General features: G+C 46.1%; 1 protein-coding gene across 12 annotated transcripts in view; it reads left to right on the forward strand.

Moving 5' to 3' along the window:
• Positions 1-11,054, forward strand: part of DAAM2 (dishevelled associated activator of morphogenesis 2) — a 209,423-nt gene extending 198,369 nt beyond the window's left edge. For all 12 annotated transcript variants that reach the window (XM_035557155.2, XM_035557129.2, XM_050709546.1 and 9 more), the window contains 2 exons: positions 2,874-3,044; positions 4,841-11,054. In XM_035557155.2, the coding sequence (XP_035413048.1) occupies positions 2,874-3,044; positions 4,841-5,056 (387 nt within the window). In that variant the 3' untranslated portion in view covers positions 5,057-11,054. The remainder of the gene's footprint in view (positions 1-2,873; positions 3,045-4,840) is intronic.
• Positions 11,055-14,756: the final 3,702 nt, after the last annotated feature.

Here is a 14,756-nt window from a genome sequence, read left to right on the forward strand (position 1 = left end):
AGAGGCTTAGAGAGGAAAATAAGCTCCCAAGCCACATCATGGGCTGAGCTGGCAACTGGAGCTGGATCTCCTGTCCTGCCTCCCTCTGACCTGTCATGTCTTTCTGGAGGCAGCAGAGAAAGAGGGAAAATGTTTACTTCATTGAACTGCAGATTTTTCTACTGCAGTTATTTTGGTACATCTAGCTCACGGATTTTTACTTTTCATCTTTTACTGCTTTACCATAAATGACTGTGATCTGCTAAGCCATGTAACTGGGTGCCAAAGTCAGGCTGTTCTCAGGATTCATCCTCCCTGCTGCTGCTCAGAAACCACAGCACCCAGAGTGCTGGGCCCTTCCAGCACACCAACACTGTTCCTCCTCTGGGCGGCTTTGGGGAGGCAGTGTCAAAAACCTCTCTTCCAGTGCGACGAGAATTAGTTGGTGCTGGTAGTTGGGTGACAGGCCACGTGAAGAACATTTGCAGACAACACCACCCTCTAACGGAGACTCTGTGTATGTAGGGTCTAAGAGCCCCAGGCAAGGACCTTTTCCTCTTCAACCCCCAGCCTCCCTAAAAGACCAGGAAACCAGCACCCACAGGCTCAAAACAGCTCAACTCCTGCAGACCCCAGCACTCGCCTTCGCTGTGCACAGCAGGGTTGAGGAGCTGAGGGAAGAGAAATGGTGCACCACTGGTACAATAGCTATCTCCTCTGGGCTAACACTGATCTTCAGGTTTCCCAGGAGGTGGACAAGCCTTCCTCCTAGCTATCAGCTGCAGTCACTGCTCTTAATTTGGGCCTTATTTTCAATTTTCACAGGGGTTAACCACAAGTTAAGAGGGAAGATATTCCAAGTAGCACATCTCCCATGAGCAATACTAAGCTGTAGGTGCTCTGTGTGCTTAGGCACCAGTGGCAATGCCTGTGTACCACTCAAGTCTTTCTCTGGTGTCTCCAATTCCCTGGCTGATGGCCACACTGGTGTAGGCAAGCCAACAAAATACAGTACATGGAGATACATTATGCTGTTTGTGGTATTCACAGCCTGTATTTTCTCTGCTGAAAAGCTAGTGCTGGTCACTGTGTATTACTGTGAATCTGCTCCAGTTTTCTGAATATTTGACTATGTATACGTTATATATAGAGAGAATAAATATATAGAGAGAAATTGAGGGAGAGGGAGTAGGTGTGCATACGTGCATGCATGTGTCTTCAGAGGTTTCAGGGAAAAGGAGTTAAACAGAGAAGTAATCTGTTGCTGTTACCAAACCCTGAAGTCCCTCCATGACTTGCTGCTGTTGTAGTGCTTCCTTCAACTCCTGCCATGTTTGGTAGCTCAAAGCAACTTGCATTTCTTCCAACACTTTTTTTTTTTTTTTCATTTTCAGAAACTTTGGGTTTCTTTGTTTCTGGCTGAGAACACAGCCTTTCTTAAGGAAAAAAAAGAAGCTAGTGCTTCAAACTGCCTCGTGGGCCTGGCAGGGAAAGCAGAGGAGGGGAGATGCAGAATCTCTCGCACTGTGCCAGAAAGAAGTTGTTTTCCTTGGAGATTTCTTCCCCCTGCAGTTGACTGGGAGACATTGTTTGTACTTCACCTGGTACAGGGCCAGAGGGGTTTATAAGTCCTGCTTCCAAACTCATGTTGTGCTTGGGAGCTGAGCCTGAACTGTTCTTACTCTTTTCCGTTCTGCAAGAATACCTACCTAAGGGAAGGGAAGCTGGGCTGTGTTAGCATGAGCTGAGCACACACACAAGATAATCTGAAGTCAGTCCATAGCCTGGGAGAGTTGGGGTTTGGTCTGGTGATCGTGGATGTCTGTGAGGATGCTCTCCTTCTCTGTGGTGGTGCCTTAAGGTGCGAGCAGGGAAGGCCAGGGCGGTCGTGCACCAGGGCACCAGCGGTATCAGGAGTGTGATGCTGGTGCTGCCTGATGCAGCACGGAGGTGTGTGAGTGAAGGACAATGATGCAGTTTAGGGATGTGTACAGTTATGTAAGAGCTAGTGCATATGTGCTGTAGACAGACTATTTATGCATGCACTTGAGTGCATTTTGGTGAGTACAGAGGCACATTTGTGAGCAGGAGGGAGTGATGAACAGAGTACGGGTACTGCAGGACTGATGTCCAGGAGCCAGGGGTTGCTGTGAATTTACCACATCCAGATCAGGACTGCCCTGTGACTGAAGTCCTGCCAGTTGGCTCCCTCCACTCGCATCCTGCAGCCTCAACATTTGCGTTTTAAAATAAAAGCCACTTGTGATGTATTCACTCTCTTTTAAGTCTGCCCGGGAGCCCTGGCTGCTTTTCTTGCCCCTCTCTCATGCCATGCCTGTCCACAGTCTCCTCTCCCAGGCAACATGGACTCAGAACTGCAGAGTGATGGATGACATGGCAAAAGGCTCCCGAAAGGATAGGCTATAACATTATTTCTCAAAACCTCTAAATTCAGCCCTTTTAAAGTGGATTTGAGGGGGAAAGGGAAGGTGGGAGGTGAAAGGTTGGGCTACATTGGTAGTTGTTCTCCAGTTAGCTCACTGCCTTTCATGCCCCTGCTGTCCCACAGCTGTAGCCAGACGGTCACCCTCTGAAATTGTGCCATCCCCCTCAGGCACTGAACATTTTTTTGGCATCAGTGGGATAGATGGTGCTCTCCAGCATCATTGCCCTGTGTTGCCCAAAGGATACCCATGAGAGCAGATTCTTCAGGACAGAGGCACCTGCCATAACGAGAGGCATTTTTCTTGCTGGCTGGGGGAGGAGTTTCTGCTCACCACATGAATGCTCCGGGGGTGTTGAATTACCAGTGTGGTTACACATAAGCTTTCCTTGCTGTCTTCACTGGACTGCCTGCCTAATTGTTGCTCTTGTGTTTTCTGCCCCCTTGACAGTATGCCAAGGCACTGAAGCATTTTGGAGAGAATGAGGGCAAGATGCAGCCAGATGAATTTTTTGGCATCTTCGACACTTTCTTGCAGTCGTTTGCAGAGGCAAAGCAAGATCTAGAGAATATGAGGAAGAAAAAGGAAGAGGAGGAGCGCAGGGCACGCATGGAGGCTATGGTGAGAACCTGGGCACAGGAAGGGGTTTCTTTTCTTCACCTGTTCATGTCTCAAGAGAAAGGTTGAAGGCACCCAATTCCAGTGCTCATTCCTGTTACTGTTTTATGTTCTTCTCCTTGCCACCTCTATTTGCCATCCTTCTCCTCACAAGCAATGGCATTTTCCTGCTGGATGTCCTGTCAGCTTTCAGAAGCTGACAAAAAAAAAGTAAATTTGCAAAATTTTGCTTCTAAATTTCTCTTCTTTGGGTTCAGGTACCCAAATCTAGCCCTACCTTTTCTGCCAAGGCAATTTGCAAGATAGTGCTGCCACTGCCCGGTGCCAGACTGTCTTGTTTTCAGGCTGTGCTAAAGCTCTTGGAGCCAGGTCTCCCTTCGTCCTGCCAGCTGGTCAGCTTCCACTCAGACTCTATCATCATCTGCTGTGTGCTTGTCCCCTGACAGTGAATGGTGACACAGCAAATGCCCTGGCGCCTGCTGGAGCCTGCACTGGCAGTGTTTCTCTCTGGCTGGCCTTAACGCCTTGATTACTGGGGTTGTGTTTGCCCTTGATGTGGTGAACGAGCTTCTGTGCATCAATTTTGCTGCTGGGAGCCTGATGAGTATATCCCCAGAGGTTCGTGTGAACCAGCCTCCCCCTCTGACCTCAGGCTTTCCTGGGGATGAGAACAGCCTAGTGTTCCCCGGCCTCCTTCCACCTTGTCAGTGCTCTAACCCCGGCTGCTGCCACGGCCCCAGGCCTCGCTGAGGAGCATTGCTACTTCAGATGTTTGCTGTGCCAAAAGCAGCTTTTTGTTCCTTTCAGAAGAGGTGAGAGGTAAAACTCTAGGATGCCAACAGGCTTCCTGGAACCGTTGGACATAGGGATAAAATGCCAAGACTTAGGCTCAAGTTTCCTTTCAGCCAGTCTAGAAAGTGTCTGTTAAAGCACTAGGATGCTTTAGTAGGCCTGATGCACCAAGAGAGGTTGCAGTTTGCTTATGAGAAAAATTTTCCTGCAACATGGGACTAGAGCACATATTGATGCCTTGGCATTTCCACTAAACTTGGAGCTGAGCAGTGTGGGGGATAACTGAGCTCCCTGGTGCTACCTAGGGAGACTGAGGGCATCACCTTGACAGTGGGACTTATCCTTTTTTTTTATTGTAAAATCAGTAGTTCTGTTTCATTGCTCTTTCTATTTATAACCAGTTCCTATTTCCAGACCCGAAGCAATGTTCCTTATTCCCACCACTGCAACATTCATACATGAGCTGTTTCATGGGTTTCTGTTGACGTTTTGATATCTCACACAATTTTCCTTTTCTGTTATGTTTAGCCTGTGGCTCTCTGATGTTTTTCCCTTCTTACTTTCCTCCTTCTGCAGGATTGTGACCTTTCTGCCTGTCTGAATGTAGCTTCCCATGCCCTAAGTGCAGAGCTGTTTGTGACTATAGTAGTGACTGGTCTGTGCAGACACATCAGACTAACTTTAAACTCACCACATTAGGTACTGTGAGCACAGTAGGTGCTACCATGGGTCCTTTTTGCTGCGGGATGGTAATGCTTTGTGTGGCAAACAAAGATGCTACTCATTCCTCATCTCTCCTGCTCTCTGCTCACCTCTGCAGAAGAAGGGAAGCCCACCGTGCTCATCTGTTGCCCTTGGCATAGGTGATGGCCTTGTGGATAGGATCCTGATTCTTTTTTTTTTTTTTTTTTTCCTAAACCGACACATCTTAGCCACTCCTTAACAAAGTGTATGTAGCGATCTGGCATCTCGGTAAGCTAATCCTAAAACTCTGTCTTTCTCCACAGCTGAAAGAGCAAAGGGAAAAAGAGAGGCGACAAAAGAAAGCGAAAGCAGGAAGCATCTCTGAAGAGACCGGGGAGTTTGATGACCTGGTGTCAGCATTAAGGTCGGGTGAAGTCTTTGACAAAGACTTATCCAAGCTCAAGCGTAACCGCAAGCGTTCGGGGAACCAAGGCTTAGATTCAAGCCGGGAGCGGGTGGTGACAAAGCTAAATTATTAATTACAAGAGAAAGAAAAATAATCAACCGAAAGAAGGTGATGAAAAAGTGCAAAACAAGGAAGATGGATGTGTGTGATGGCTCCTGGCTGACAGCTGCCCCAAAGGATTTCTTTGGTCTGTGGCTAGAGACGTTACCTTTCCATGATCAGCTTTCCTCTCATCCCCCCTCTGTGCTCCTAATTTGAACCATTATAAAAGTGCCTCTGTGGAGCCAGCAGGGTCTGTGACTGGGCCATGCAGAGCTGACAGATTTGCTTCTGGGAGTTTATTGTGTCATCAAAGGCCTCATGGTGATGACAGAAAGTACTTGGGCCTTGCAGACTGCTTCGCAGCTGGAGAAAGATAATTTTCTGTGTGCCAAAGTAAAAATGTGCTACGATCTCCATCTTGCTGTTAATAAGCAAGACGAATTTCAGAACAGCTCTGTAAACACCTGTCACTTCTTCAAGATCTAGACTGGCCTTCGGGGGCTTGTCAAGATGTGGTTTTAGAGGTTACAAGTTCCCTCCCAGAATTGGATTTTTAGAAGCCATTGATTAGAGCCTGAAAAATGCTTTTGATACCATGTTCTGTATAGTATTTTTGTGTGACCTACACTGTCCAATGCAAGTGATGCTCAGAAGGAAGTAATTGGTTCTGGAAGAAAATGGAATTCAAGAATCAGGATCAACATAAAAAATTTTGCAAAAGTCTGTTGGATTCTGCTTTTCTAGAAACAATTTTCTGGAACTTGTTGATGGTGGAGCCTCAAAGCGATGAAATGCCTCTTTTAGGAAAGAAGCTCTGGCTTTTGTTTAGAAAACTATGCCACTGCCAGGTTGGAGTTACACCTAGATGATTGTGGAGCCTGTTGTAATTGCTGGAGGGTGGGAAGGAAACAGCTGAACACTTCTTACCTGTTTGTGCAAGGCTTCTTAGTGGAGTCCAATGGAAACTGGGAGCTCCCTAGTGTCATCCACAGGTCACAAGTGGCAAAAAGCAAATGGGGTCACAAGCTGCAAGAAATGGGATTTCTTTTCCACTTGATGCTAGCTGCAATTGCTGTTGGGATGGACTGGACTTTCTGTTTAACAGGCTGACCTTCACCGCACACACCCCACTCCTACCTAGGGGAATCACATAATTTAGTAGGATATAAATGGTGTCAAAGGAGAGCTGTGGAGACCGTGGCCTGTTCCATTTAGAAGGGATTACTTCGCATGAACCAATGGAAGGTCCTGTAAGGAAAACTGAGAACTTTTTTCAGGAGGACACAAAATTGTGTAAGCCAAGCAGGCTTTGAAGATGGGTGAATTCATAAGAAAAAAAAGAAATTTGCATTTAAGCTACACGTATGAAGCGCACAGTGAAAAAGCAGAGGAGTGCACAGTGAAAAAGCAGAGGACCCCAAGAAGAGGACTGAATTATGAATTTGGTGCATCTTCATGGCTCTAGGAAAGGGACTGGATTATGCAGGCTATTGGAACCTTTTTTTTTTTTTTTTTTAATCTTGTCTTCCTTTTTGATTATCTTCCCCGGAGAGGGAAAAGAAAAAAATGGTGATGGATTCTTCCTCCTAGACAAGCAGAAAACAAGAACGTTTGAGAAGAGGGGCCCACCACGTACAAACTATGCATCAATAGTAAACAGCGCCAAATGTCAAGGAATCCCAGGGAAGTGAAAAAAGCTCCATCAGTCACTTTAATCATTTGGTTTGATTTCTTTCTCTGAATGTCACTTAACCTCAGGCTCTGCACTGAGTCTGCAGAACAGAACTTCCTCTGCCATGCACGCTGCCTGATCAGTATTACACACTACCAATATTGGAGAAACCAACTGCGGTGGTTTTCTGAACACTAAAGTAATTAAACTATGGAAAGAAGCAAAAAAGTCAGAATTGTTAAACTCTAATGTTTCATTGTTTACTGAATTTTGAGTCTCCCACCCCAGAATTTCCCTATTTACGACATTCCAGACTGCCGCGCCTCTGTATAATACTCATCGTAAAGAGCTGGTATCTTACAAGAGCTGGGTGCATTCTCCTCCCTTACTATCCCACTCCCCTTCTGGGATTAGCTATTAACAGCAATATCCATTGCAGCGGACACAAGCACCTTGTAGAAGAAAGACTGTATTTCTTAAAGGTTTTTGAAAGTTTAAGAAAAACTCTCACTTTTTTAATCATTTTTATTTTAAATTACAAAATGGATTTTTAGAAATGTCTCTTGTAAATTATATTAACAAGCTCCTTGCTGCTCCCCGAAGTAGACATGCTATATCCCAGCCCCGTTTTGTTTGTCTTGTTTTAAAGCATGCCATATAACCTATGCCATGTAAGCCATATGAGAGGTGATAATATGTGCCAAATTGGTATACAGTTGAGTTTAGCTTTTGATAATCCCTGAATTCCAAAAATGATGTTTTTAGGGATTAGGACATTGTAGATTTTTCCCCTCTTTGTTCTCCTTGGTTTTAGGACTCACCCAGAAGTTCAGGTATAGTGCCAAGGTCAGCCCTGGTGCAAGAAGATGTGACCTGTGGCTCTGTCGAACTTACGGCTGCTTGCTTGCTCCCCAGGTACTTGTTTGATAAGGCAGGCTGTCAGCGTGGCAGTGCTGTTAGAGAAGAAACAGCTCAGGGCAAAACCCTTGAATATAAATACAGCATTCCCCCCCTGGTATTTTTCAAACCAGGTTTGTGGTGTGCTTTTTGCAACTGAAGTCACTTTGCCAGGCCACAGATGTAGCAAAGCAGGGAGAGCGCTAAGCCCTCTGCCCGTTCGTGTACACAGTTCGGTCCTGATTTGAAAAGTTGTGTGGTGGTACGTGGTGCTCCAGCCACACTGACAGAGTCAAAGAAAGCTGCTGTAGCTTTGCCACCTCCTCGATTCATACACAAGTAGTAAGAGATTGTGCAACTCCTGTAAATCAGCTGTGGGATATGTTAGTGGGACTGACAGACAGCCCAGAGCCATGCCCCTGATTCATTGCAGCTCAGCTTTCCTAGCACTCCACAGCCCCAGACGTTTGGTTTGAATCTGTGATGGTGGCTGAAGGCTTCTTTCAGCGTGCTAAACAGTCTCCCTTGGCTGTGCACTCCATGGTGAATGTTCATGAAAAGCATTTGATTACTCACTGAGGCAAGCAGTTATTTCATTGAAGTGGTGACAGGCGGAGAGGCCCATTAATATGTCTACCATATGAGATGGGGCTGGCCACACAGGAGATAAGGAAAAAGTTGGCTGTGCTCTAGGGCCTGGCTTCAGATTTTTGCTGAAGCCAAGTTTGTCCTTGCTTCTAGTCCCTTGGGTGCCATGAGTGCAGCTATGCTCTGTTCTTCGTATGCGGTTGTGGTAGAGTTGCTTAGCGCTGAAGAAGACAGGGAAATCTTATTCCTTGTCTTCTGGTGCTAACACAGCCTGAGCAGGTATGGCAAGCAGTCAGGAGGTGTAACACTGAGGCAAAACCTCTTCCTCACACTCTGAGAGCCAGAGAAGAACCAAAGTCTGCTGTTGTCCTTGCAGCTGTGCCTAGCACCAGCATTTTACATGGAAATCACTCTGTCTTTGGAAATAAGTAGAGGAGGAAGAAAAGTGTAACAGAAGGATATAATCGAGGGCTTGTTCTGTGTTACTCTTCCTACAGAAGTGTAGTTGTTGCTAACTTTATGATGAAGTTCTTCACACCTAGAAGAGGAGGTACTTTCTAATTCTCCAAATCTTGTCCGCAGAGGTTTAGTGCTCCCTCATTTACCTGTGTTTCTGCACTGTTCTTAAGCAGATTGCATTAGGATGACCCCAGAAAAGACTGCAGAACTCCCCTACACACACACCACACTCCCTTTGGTCTGTGTCACTCTTCTCAGTTGGTCATAAGTCTCTGGCAACACTACAAGGTAAAGTGACTTCAGGGCAGCGAGGCCCTTCCATGCTGTGCAGCATAGCTATCGTCTGGGCACCGGTTCCCTACAAGAGCAGAAGCAGGACCAACGTTCAGGGGTGAGAGACTCCCCACTAGAGAGACAACTTGAGCATCCTTCAGAAGCTTTTCTGTAACGTGTTCACAGTGTCTGAGGAAGGGAAAGGAATTGTGAGGAGCCCTGTTGGAGAACTGTGGGGCAGGTTTTTCCATAATGGTCAGCCCCACTGGCTGAATCTTTCCTCTTTTTTAGGAAAGCTCGCACTCTGAGCTGGGTTGCATGGAGAAGCTTGTGTCAGGAGTTTCTTTGAGTGGAAAAGGAAATCAGTTGTACAGTTGATGATGTACATGATATATGCAGTTTTGTTTCTGGGTTGGTTGTTTTGTTGTTTTGTTTTTTTCTTTTTTGTTTGGGGGTTAAATGATTTTTTTTTAAAAAAAAAAAAAAGGTTTTAGGAATCTCTAAGGGGAGCCTGTAAATCTGACACCTCTATTTATTTTGCCTTATTTTAGTTTGCTATGTTTGTATGTATACACTGCATTACAGCAAAGACTATTGAGACCGTGCCAGGGCATTACACCAGCAAGACAGCCAGCGTGGCTATTCAGCAGCAAGCTGAGCCAGGTGAGGGGCTGTGTGAGCAGCCTTGGTGTGGGAAGGGAGTGAAGGGAAAACTTCCCTTTTGCTTTCATCGTAATCACTCTGCCCCAGTGATACTCGACCTGGGAAAGCCTGGCTTTTAACGCATGTGGTGAACTGATGCAGGTGGGTTATTTTACAACACTTCCTAAAGAAAACAACAAACAAACAAACAAAAACTGTATTTCTTGTCATCAGTTATGGTCAGAAGATTAAGAGGAGCTAAACCGCACAGCTGCTAGCTCAAACTTCAACCCTCAACCCAAATTCTGCCTGTAATGCCAGAGAAGCTTTGAGAGAATCTTAGCTCAGAGCTAAGATTCCTTCCCATCTTCAAGGCCAAGGAAGAAGGATTTTTGCTACTTTCCCTCTTTTCTCCTCAACTCCACCTCCTGAGATTATCCAGGTAAAGAAAATTTTTGTCAGATTAGTTTTGTACCCATTAAGTCTCTTAGCAATCACTACATGTTTAGCGATGGCTCCTTGGCTTCTGTAGTGGACTTGGGAGATTTCTGGTTGCCTGCCATCCACAGAGTTAGACACCATTGGCCACCTTTACTTCTGTTATTAAAGGATGAAGAAGCCAATCTGGGTAACACAATTTGGCTAACTAAAAACATAGACTTAGTTGTTCGTATTAAAGCTATCTGGTACTCCAAGTAGTAGTTTTGATGACCAGAATCTCCTAAAGCTGACCAGATTATGCTCACTGTGCCTGCTGAGAAGGGTGCCATTAGTTTAGAAAGGTGTTATGGCACCTCATTTCTAAAGAGGGTCTGGATGCTCAATAGATCTTCCAATCCAGAGTCTTCTGTTACTGGTGTTAATGTAAAATAGATCCAGTATACCCAGTACAAGTTGCTCTGTGTTTACACCAGCATAATTCATAGCAGCATCTGGATCAAAACTCCCCTTTAAACAGCTTTGGCTGTTCACAAGATGTTCCACAGAGCTTGTGAAGGGCTTTTGCAAAAGTCCTTTCAGCTGTCCACTGCTAGCAGCTCTCACTCAGCTCATCTAGAAAAGCCTCTATGGCATGCCATTTGCAACCTACCCCTCCCTCCCCATCTTTACACTTCCCCCTAAAAAGGCTCTTTAGAAGCCTTTGCGGTTTTAGGTTGTAAAAGGACACCAGGTACCACACTCAACACTTCTCCCTTCCAAACCATCTCCATCTTCAGGCACCCTCCACCCCTGCGAGCCTGCTCAGCTTGAAACTTGCAGGTCATTTCGGGAGGTGCCCCTGCCTGCTGCGCTGCAAAGTACAGTGCTGCTTACTGAGTGGGAGGCTGCATGCTGCTGTAATGCCTTGGCGTATCCTCATTTCTTAGTCAGTTTAAGACTATAAGTGAATTAAATGTACAAATCCTGTAGTGTCCTTTTTATCTGTATCTTTTTATAAGAATATACTGTAATACTAAAAAAAAAAAAAGCCAAAAAAATTAAAGATATATTGCCCCCACTGTGTCTCAATAATTTCTTTGTAGTTGCACTTTCTGTGCTTTTGCTGGAAAGTCTTAAAGGTAAGTTGGAGTCTGGGTATACTTTTTTTGCTTGGCTCTGGGTCTTTCTCTTTGGTCAAGAGCTTGTAGCTCTTCAGGTGATGAAGGCACTGCAGAGCTGGTGAGAAACTTCACAGGTTGTTCTGGCAGCAAGGTGGAACAACATAGGCAACACTGGGGTTCACACACACACACACACACACAAAAAAAAGTCTGCTATCTAAGAGCTCATAATCCACATGTGGGCATGCTAGCACACCAGCAGGCAAGGCTGCAGGGCTGGCCATAAGCTCACTGCAAGAGTGTGACTGAGAGGAGGAGAGGATGGCTTCGAAGGCAGGAGTTAAATAAGAAAAGAAGCCAGGAGAGCCAACATCAGGCCTAAAGCCTTCAGAGATGTGGAAGGTGAGGGGGGAGAGGAGTTAGATGCAGAACAGCAGGGCAAGCAGGAGGCACGTAAGAGCTAAGGCTAATTTGTGTGCACTTGACAAGCGGGTGAATGAAAGGAAGTGCCAAGGCATTCCTCGAATCTCAAGGGCAGAACCTCTTTTTCATCTTAGACGCAGCTGGTTCATTTACACACAGATCCCCCTGTCTCTGATAACAGAAATAGCTTGCTGACAAAATTCATCCTTAAGCCACAACTTTTCATGTTTATCTTTAGCCCATCAAGGGGTGATGTTTTAACTGTGAGCTCTGGCAAGGCCGGTGCCTAGCTTTGATGGGTGGCCTTGCTGGCTGAGCAGCATACTCCTGCAGTGCGTGGCTTCCAGGGACCTCAAACAAAGTCCCTGCTCTTAGTTCTGGCTCTCAGGTGGGAAGGGCCATGGCAATGAGCAAAAGCAATCAGGGGATAATTGCTTGCACAAGCTGAGGGCCAATGGGCAGTAGGTGGGGGCTCTGAGTGCTGCGTGGGAAGGCTCTTGTTTTGTACTTGATGAACGGACTCTATTTGAGTCAGGCTTTTCTCTGAGTCTTTGCTACAAGGTTCTTGTTTTACAGATACAAATGTAGAGGCAAAGAGATGTTTGTGGAATCCATGCAGGACATGAGTGGCAGAGAGAGAATGAAAATGCAGAGATTTGCCTGTCTCCTTTCCTTGTCTAGCAGCTGCGTTGCAGTAAAGGAGGCCAGACAATTGCTTTTCCTCTTCTTGAAGGTCAAGTCCAGCAGCATTTTCATTCTGCTTTGAGCAGAGATGTATCCTACTGGAATTATAGGAAGAAGATTTTTCTTTCTTTAATATTTTGATTGGTTTTGGAGCCTGCAGCAAGGGGCTGCCGTCCTGCCCTACAGGATGGCTCTCCCACAGAAATTTCCTTCAGTCTTCCCATTTCGCTTCTCCTTATGGCCATAGATCTGCCTGTCCTTGTCATCACTGCGCAGAAGCAAGGTAAGTGCCTCCTGACTTTTTTTTTCTGAGCAAAGCTAGCATCAGGGTTTAGCTGCTGTGAGTGAGTGGCAGTGAGGAGGAGTATAAGGGGAGCTCTTCTCCCTTGCTGGGAAAGTCTGAGGATCTATATTATTCATTGGTTTCCCCTTTTTTTAACCTTTGGCTTCTCTTTAAACAAAGATGACTATTATCTCTGCCATAGCAGATAGGGAATTTTCTGTTAGAAATCTGCTTAGCCTTTTGGGAACTGGTTTCTATTGCTTGAAAACAAAATAATGAAAAACTTTTGCCCCCCTGCTTCCCCTTCTCCTAGAGCCCAGAAGGTTTCCAAGGTTGTTGTACTAGATTTTGTTTATTTCACATTTCTGTGATGGCTTCTTTCTGTTGCCTCTGAGACATAGCTGCTGTTTACCTCTACTTTGGTCAGACTCTCATCAGGAGGAAAGGTCCTTTTGTCTGTCTCTCTTTTTCCCTGTCTTCTTCTTCTTCTGACTTTTTTTTTTCTGTACTTCTTATGATTTCTTTGTATTGGGGGTGGGGGAAGGGTCTGCTCTTCTGTATGACCATCAGCCTGTCAGACTGAATTTTCATGTAAGATAGTAATGAAAGGATGCATTAAGAATGCAAAATGCCTTGCTCACGTGCTTTGATGAGGGAATGAAGCAGAGGAGGAATAAAACAGGGTAGGATGTCAGTTTGGCATACCTGGTTTTAATCTGTTTCTTTTAGTCTGTCTGTTTCTGCAAGTAAGGATTCTTTCAAAGGGTTAACTTTTGCTTTTTTAAGGACAAATATTTGTCCTCACCTCCTGCAGCTGAGCCTCCCCTCTTTCTTCCTATGCTTAATTAACGAGGAGGAGCCTCTTGGTTCAAAAGGGGGAAGAAAAAAACCACAAAGCCCAACCCTGTCCAGCCATGATCAAAGCATGAAAAATGACATGAATGTGGTGAGGTGTTCCAGCTCGCCTACTGCCTCTCCCTGGGGTCTCCCACTGCCTGTGGTCACTTGGGGTGAGGACGGGGGTGCCAGGCACCCCTGGCCTGCCTAGGGGAGCAGCTCCATGCCCACCCTCAGTGCTTTGGGCCAGGGCAGCTGTACATCTCTGCAGGGCTGGGGCTTAGAAGGTGCTTGCCCAAATATGACTCTGGTGTATGCCATCATTTGTGGGGCCCACATACAGGGCCTATTCCTTGAGATACTGTGTTGGGTAGTTACTAGTATCTATACTAATGGCTGTAGTCTCTTTTTTTTTTTTCCTTTTCTCTTTTTAATGTTAAAATTTAAATTGAGCACTTCATTGTGCTGCAGCCGCTGTCCCTCCAAGCCAGTCTTTCTTCTTCCTTGGTCTTGGAGAACCTTTGTATGAGTTGGAGGGACTGAGGCAGGCCCTGAAGGCTGTTAATGCAAATCCAAGCAGAGGTCCTGCAGCCGTTGGGCTGTACCTGCAGGCCCACTCTCACTGGGGTACCCATGGCACCTGGGCTGAAGGCCTGCCTCTGGACTATAAAGCTGGGGTTACTTGGCACAGAGCACGTCGGTGTGACCGTGCCACCCGAGCCTGTGAAGCGGAGGCAGAAATCGCTGACAGAGCGCTGCAGTGTGTTGCCTCTGGCACCTGCGCTCATGTTTTCAGAGATGGCTCAGGTACTTGCTGGGTGGTGGAGATGGGGGTGAGAGAAACCTTCCCCGTCTCCTCACTGCTTCTGCTGAAAGGATGGGTAGGTTTCATGCCGGTCCTGACTCTCTTCCCCTTCACGCCAGCCGCTGCCTTAGGTTATGGCAACCACAGGCCCAAAGAGGGTTTGTGGTGTGCTGAGGGCTTTCCTTTGGGGAGGGCTTCTGCATTTTCCTGCCACAACAGCATCAAACGCTTGGGGTTACTGCTCAAATGCTGGGCTTAAGTTAATGTGGGAGCCCAGGGAATGCTCTTTGCCCACTTTATTTTAGATGTGGAATACTGTAGTGTTGAGGCAAGTCCCTGCAGTGCTCATAAAAGCAGAATGTGTCTGTAGTTACATTGGCTAGAAAAATAACAACCAGAAAATGGAGGAGGAAAAAGTATGAAGAGGATATCATAACTTACTGAACTGTGCAAGATGTGGAAGAACGCTTTTGTCTGGCTGAAATGTCTGTCAGTGGTATCTATAGTGTCATGTCTACTGTGTTATATAGCAAGGCCTTTGCCAGTCGTCTGCCATCCTGGTGATACAGTGGAAGCAGTTATGAAGGGTTACTGTGGTACCTCAGGGTTTTAACTGGACAAGAGTTT

Source organism: Cygnus atratus, chromosome 3, assembly GCF_013377495.2.
Source record: "Cygnus atratus isolate AKBS03 ecotype Queensland, Australia chromosome 3, CAtr_DNAZoo_HiC_assembly, whole genome shotgun sequence".
NCBI lineage: Eukaryota > Metazoa > Chordata > Aves > Anseriformes > Anatidae > Cygnus > Cygnus atratus.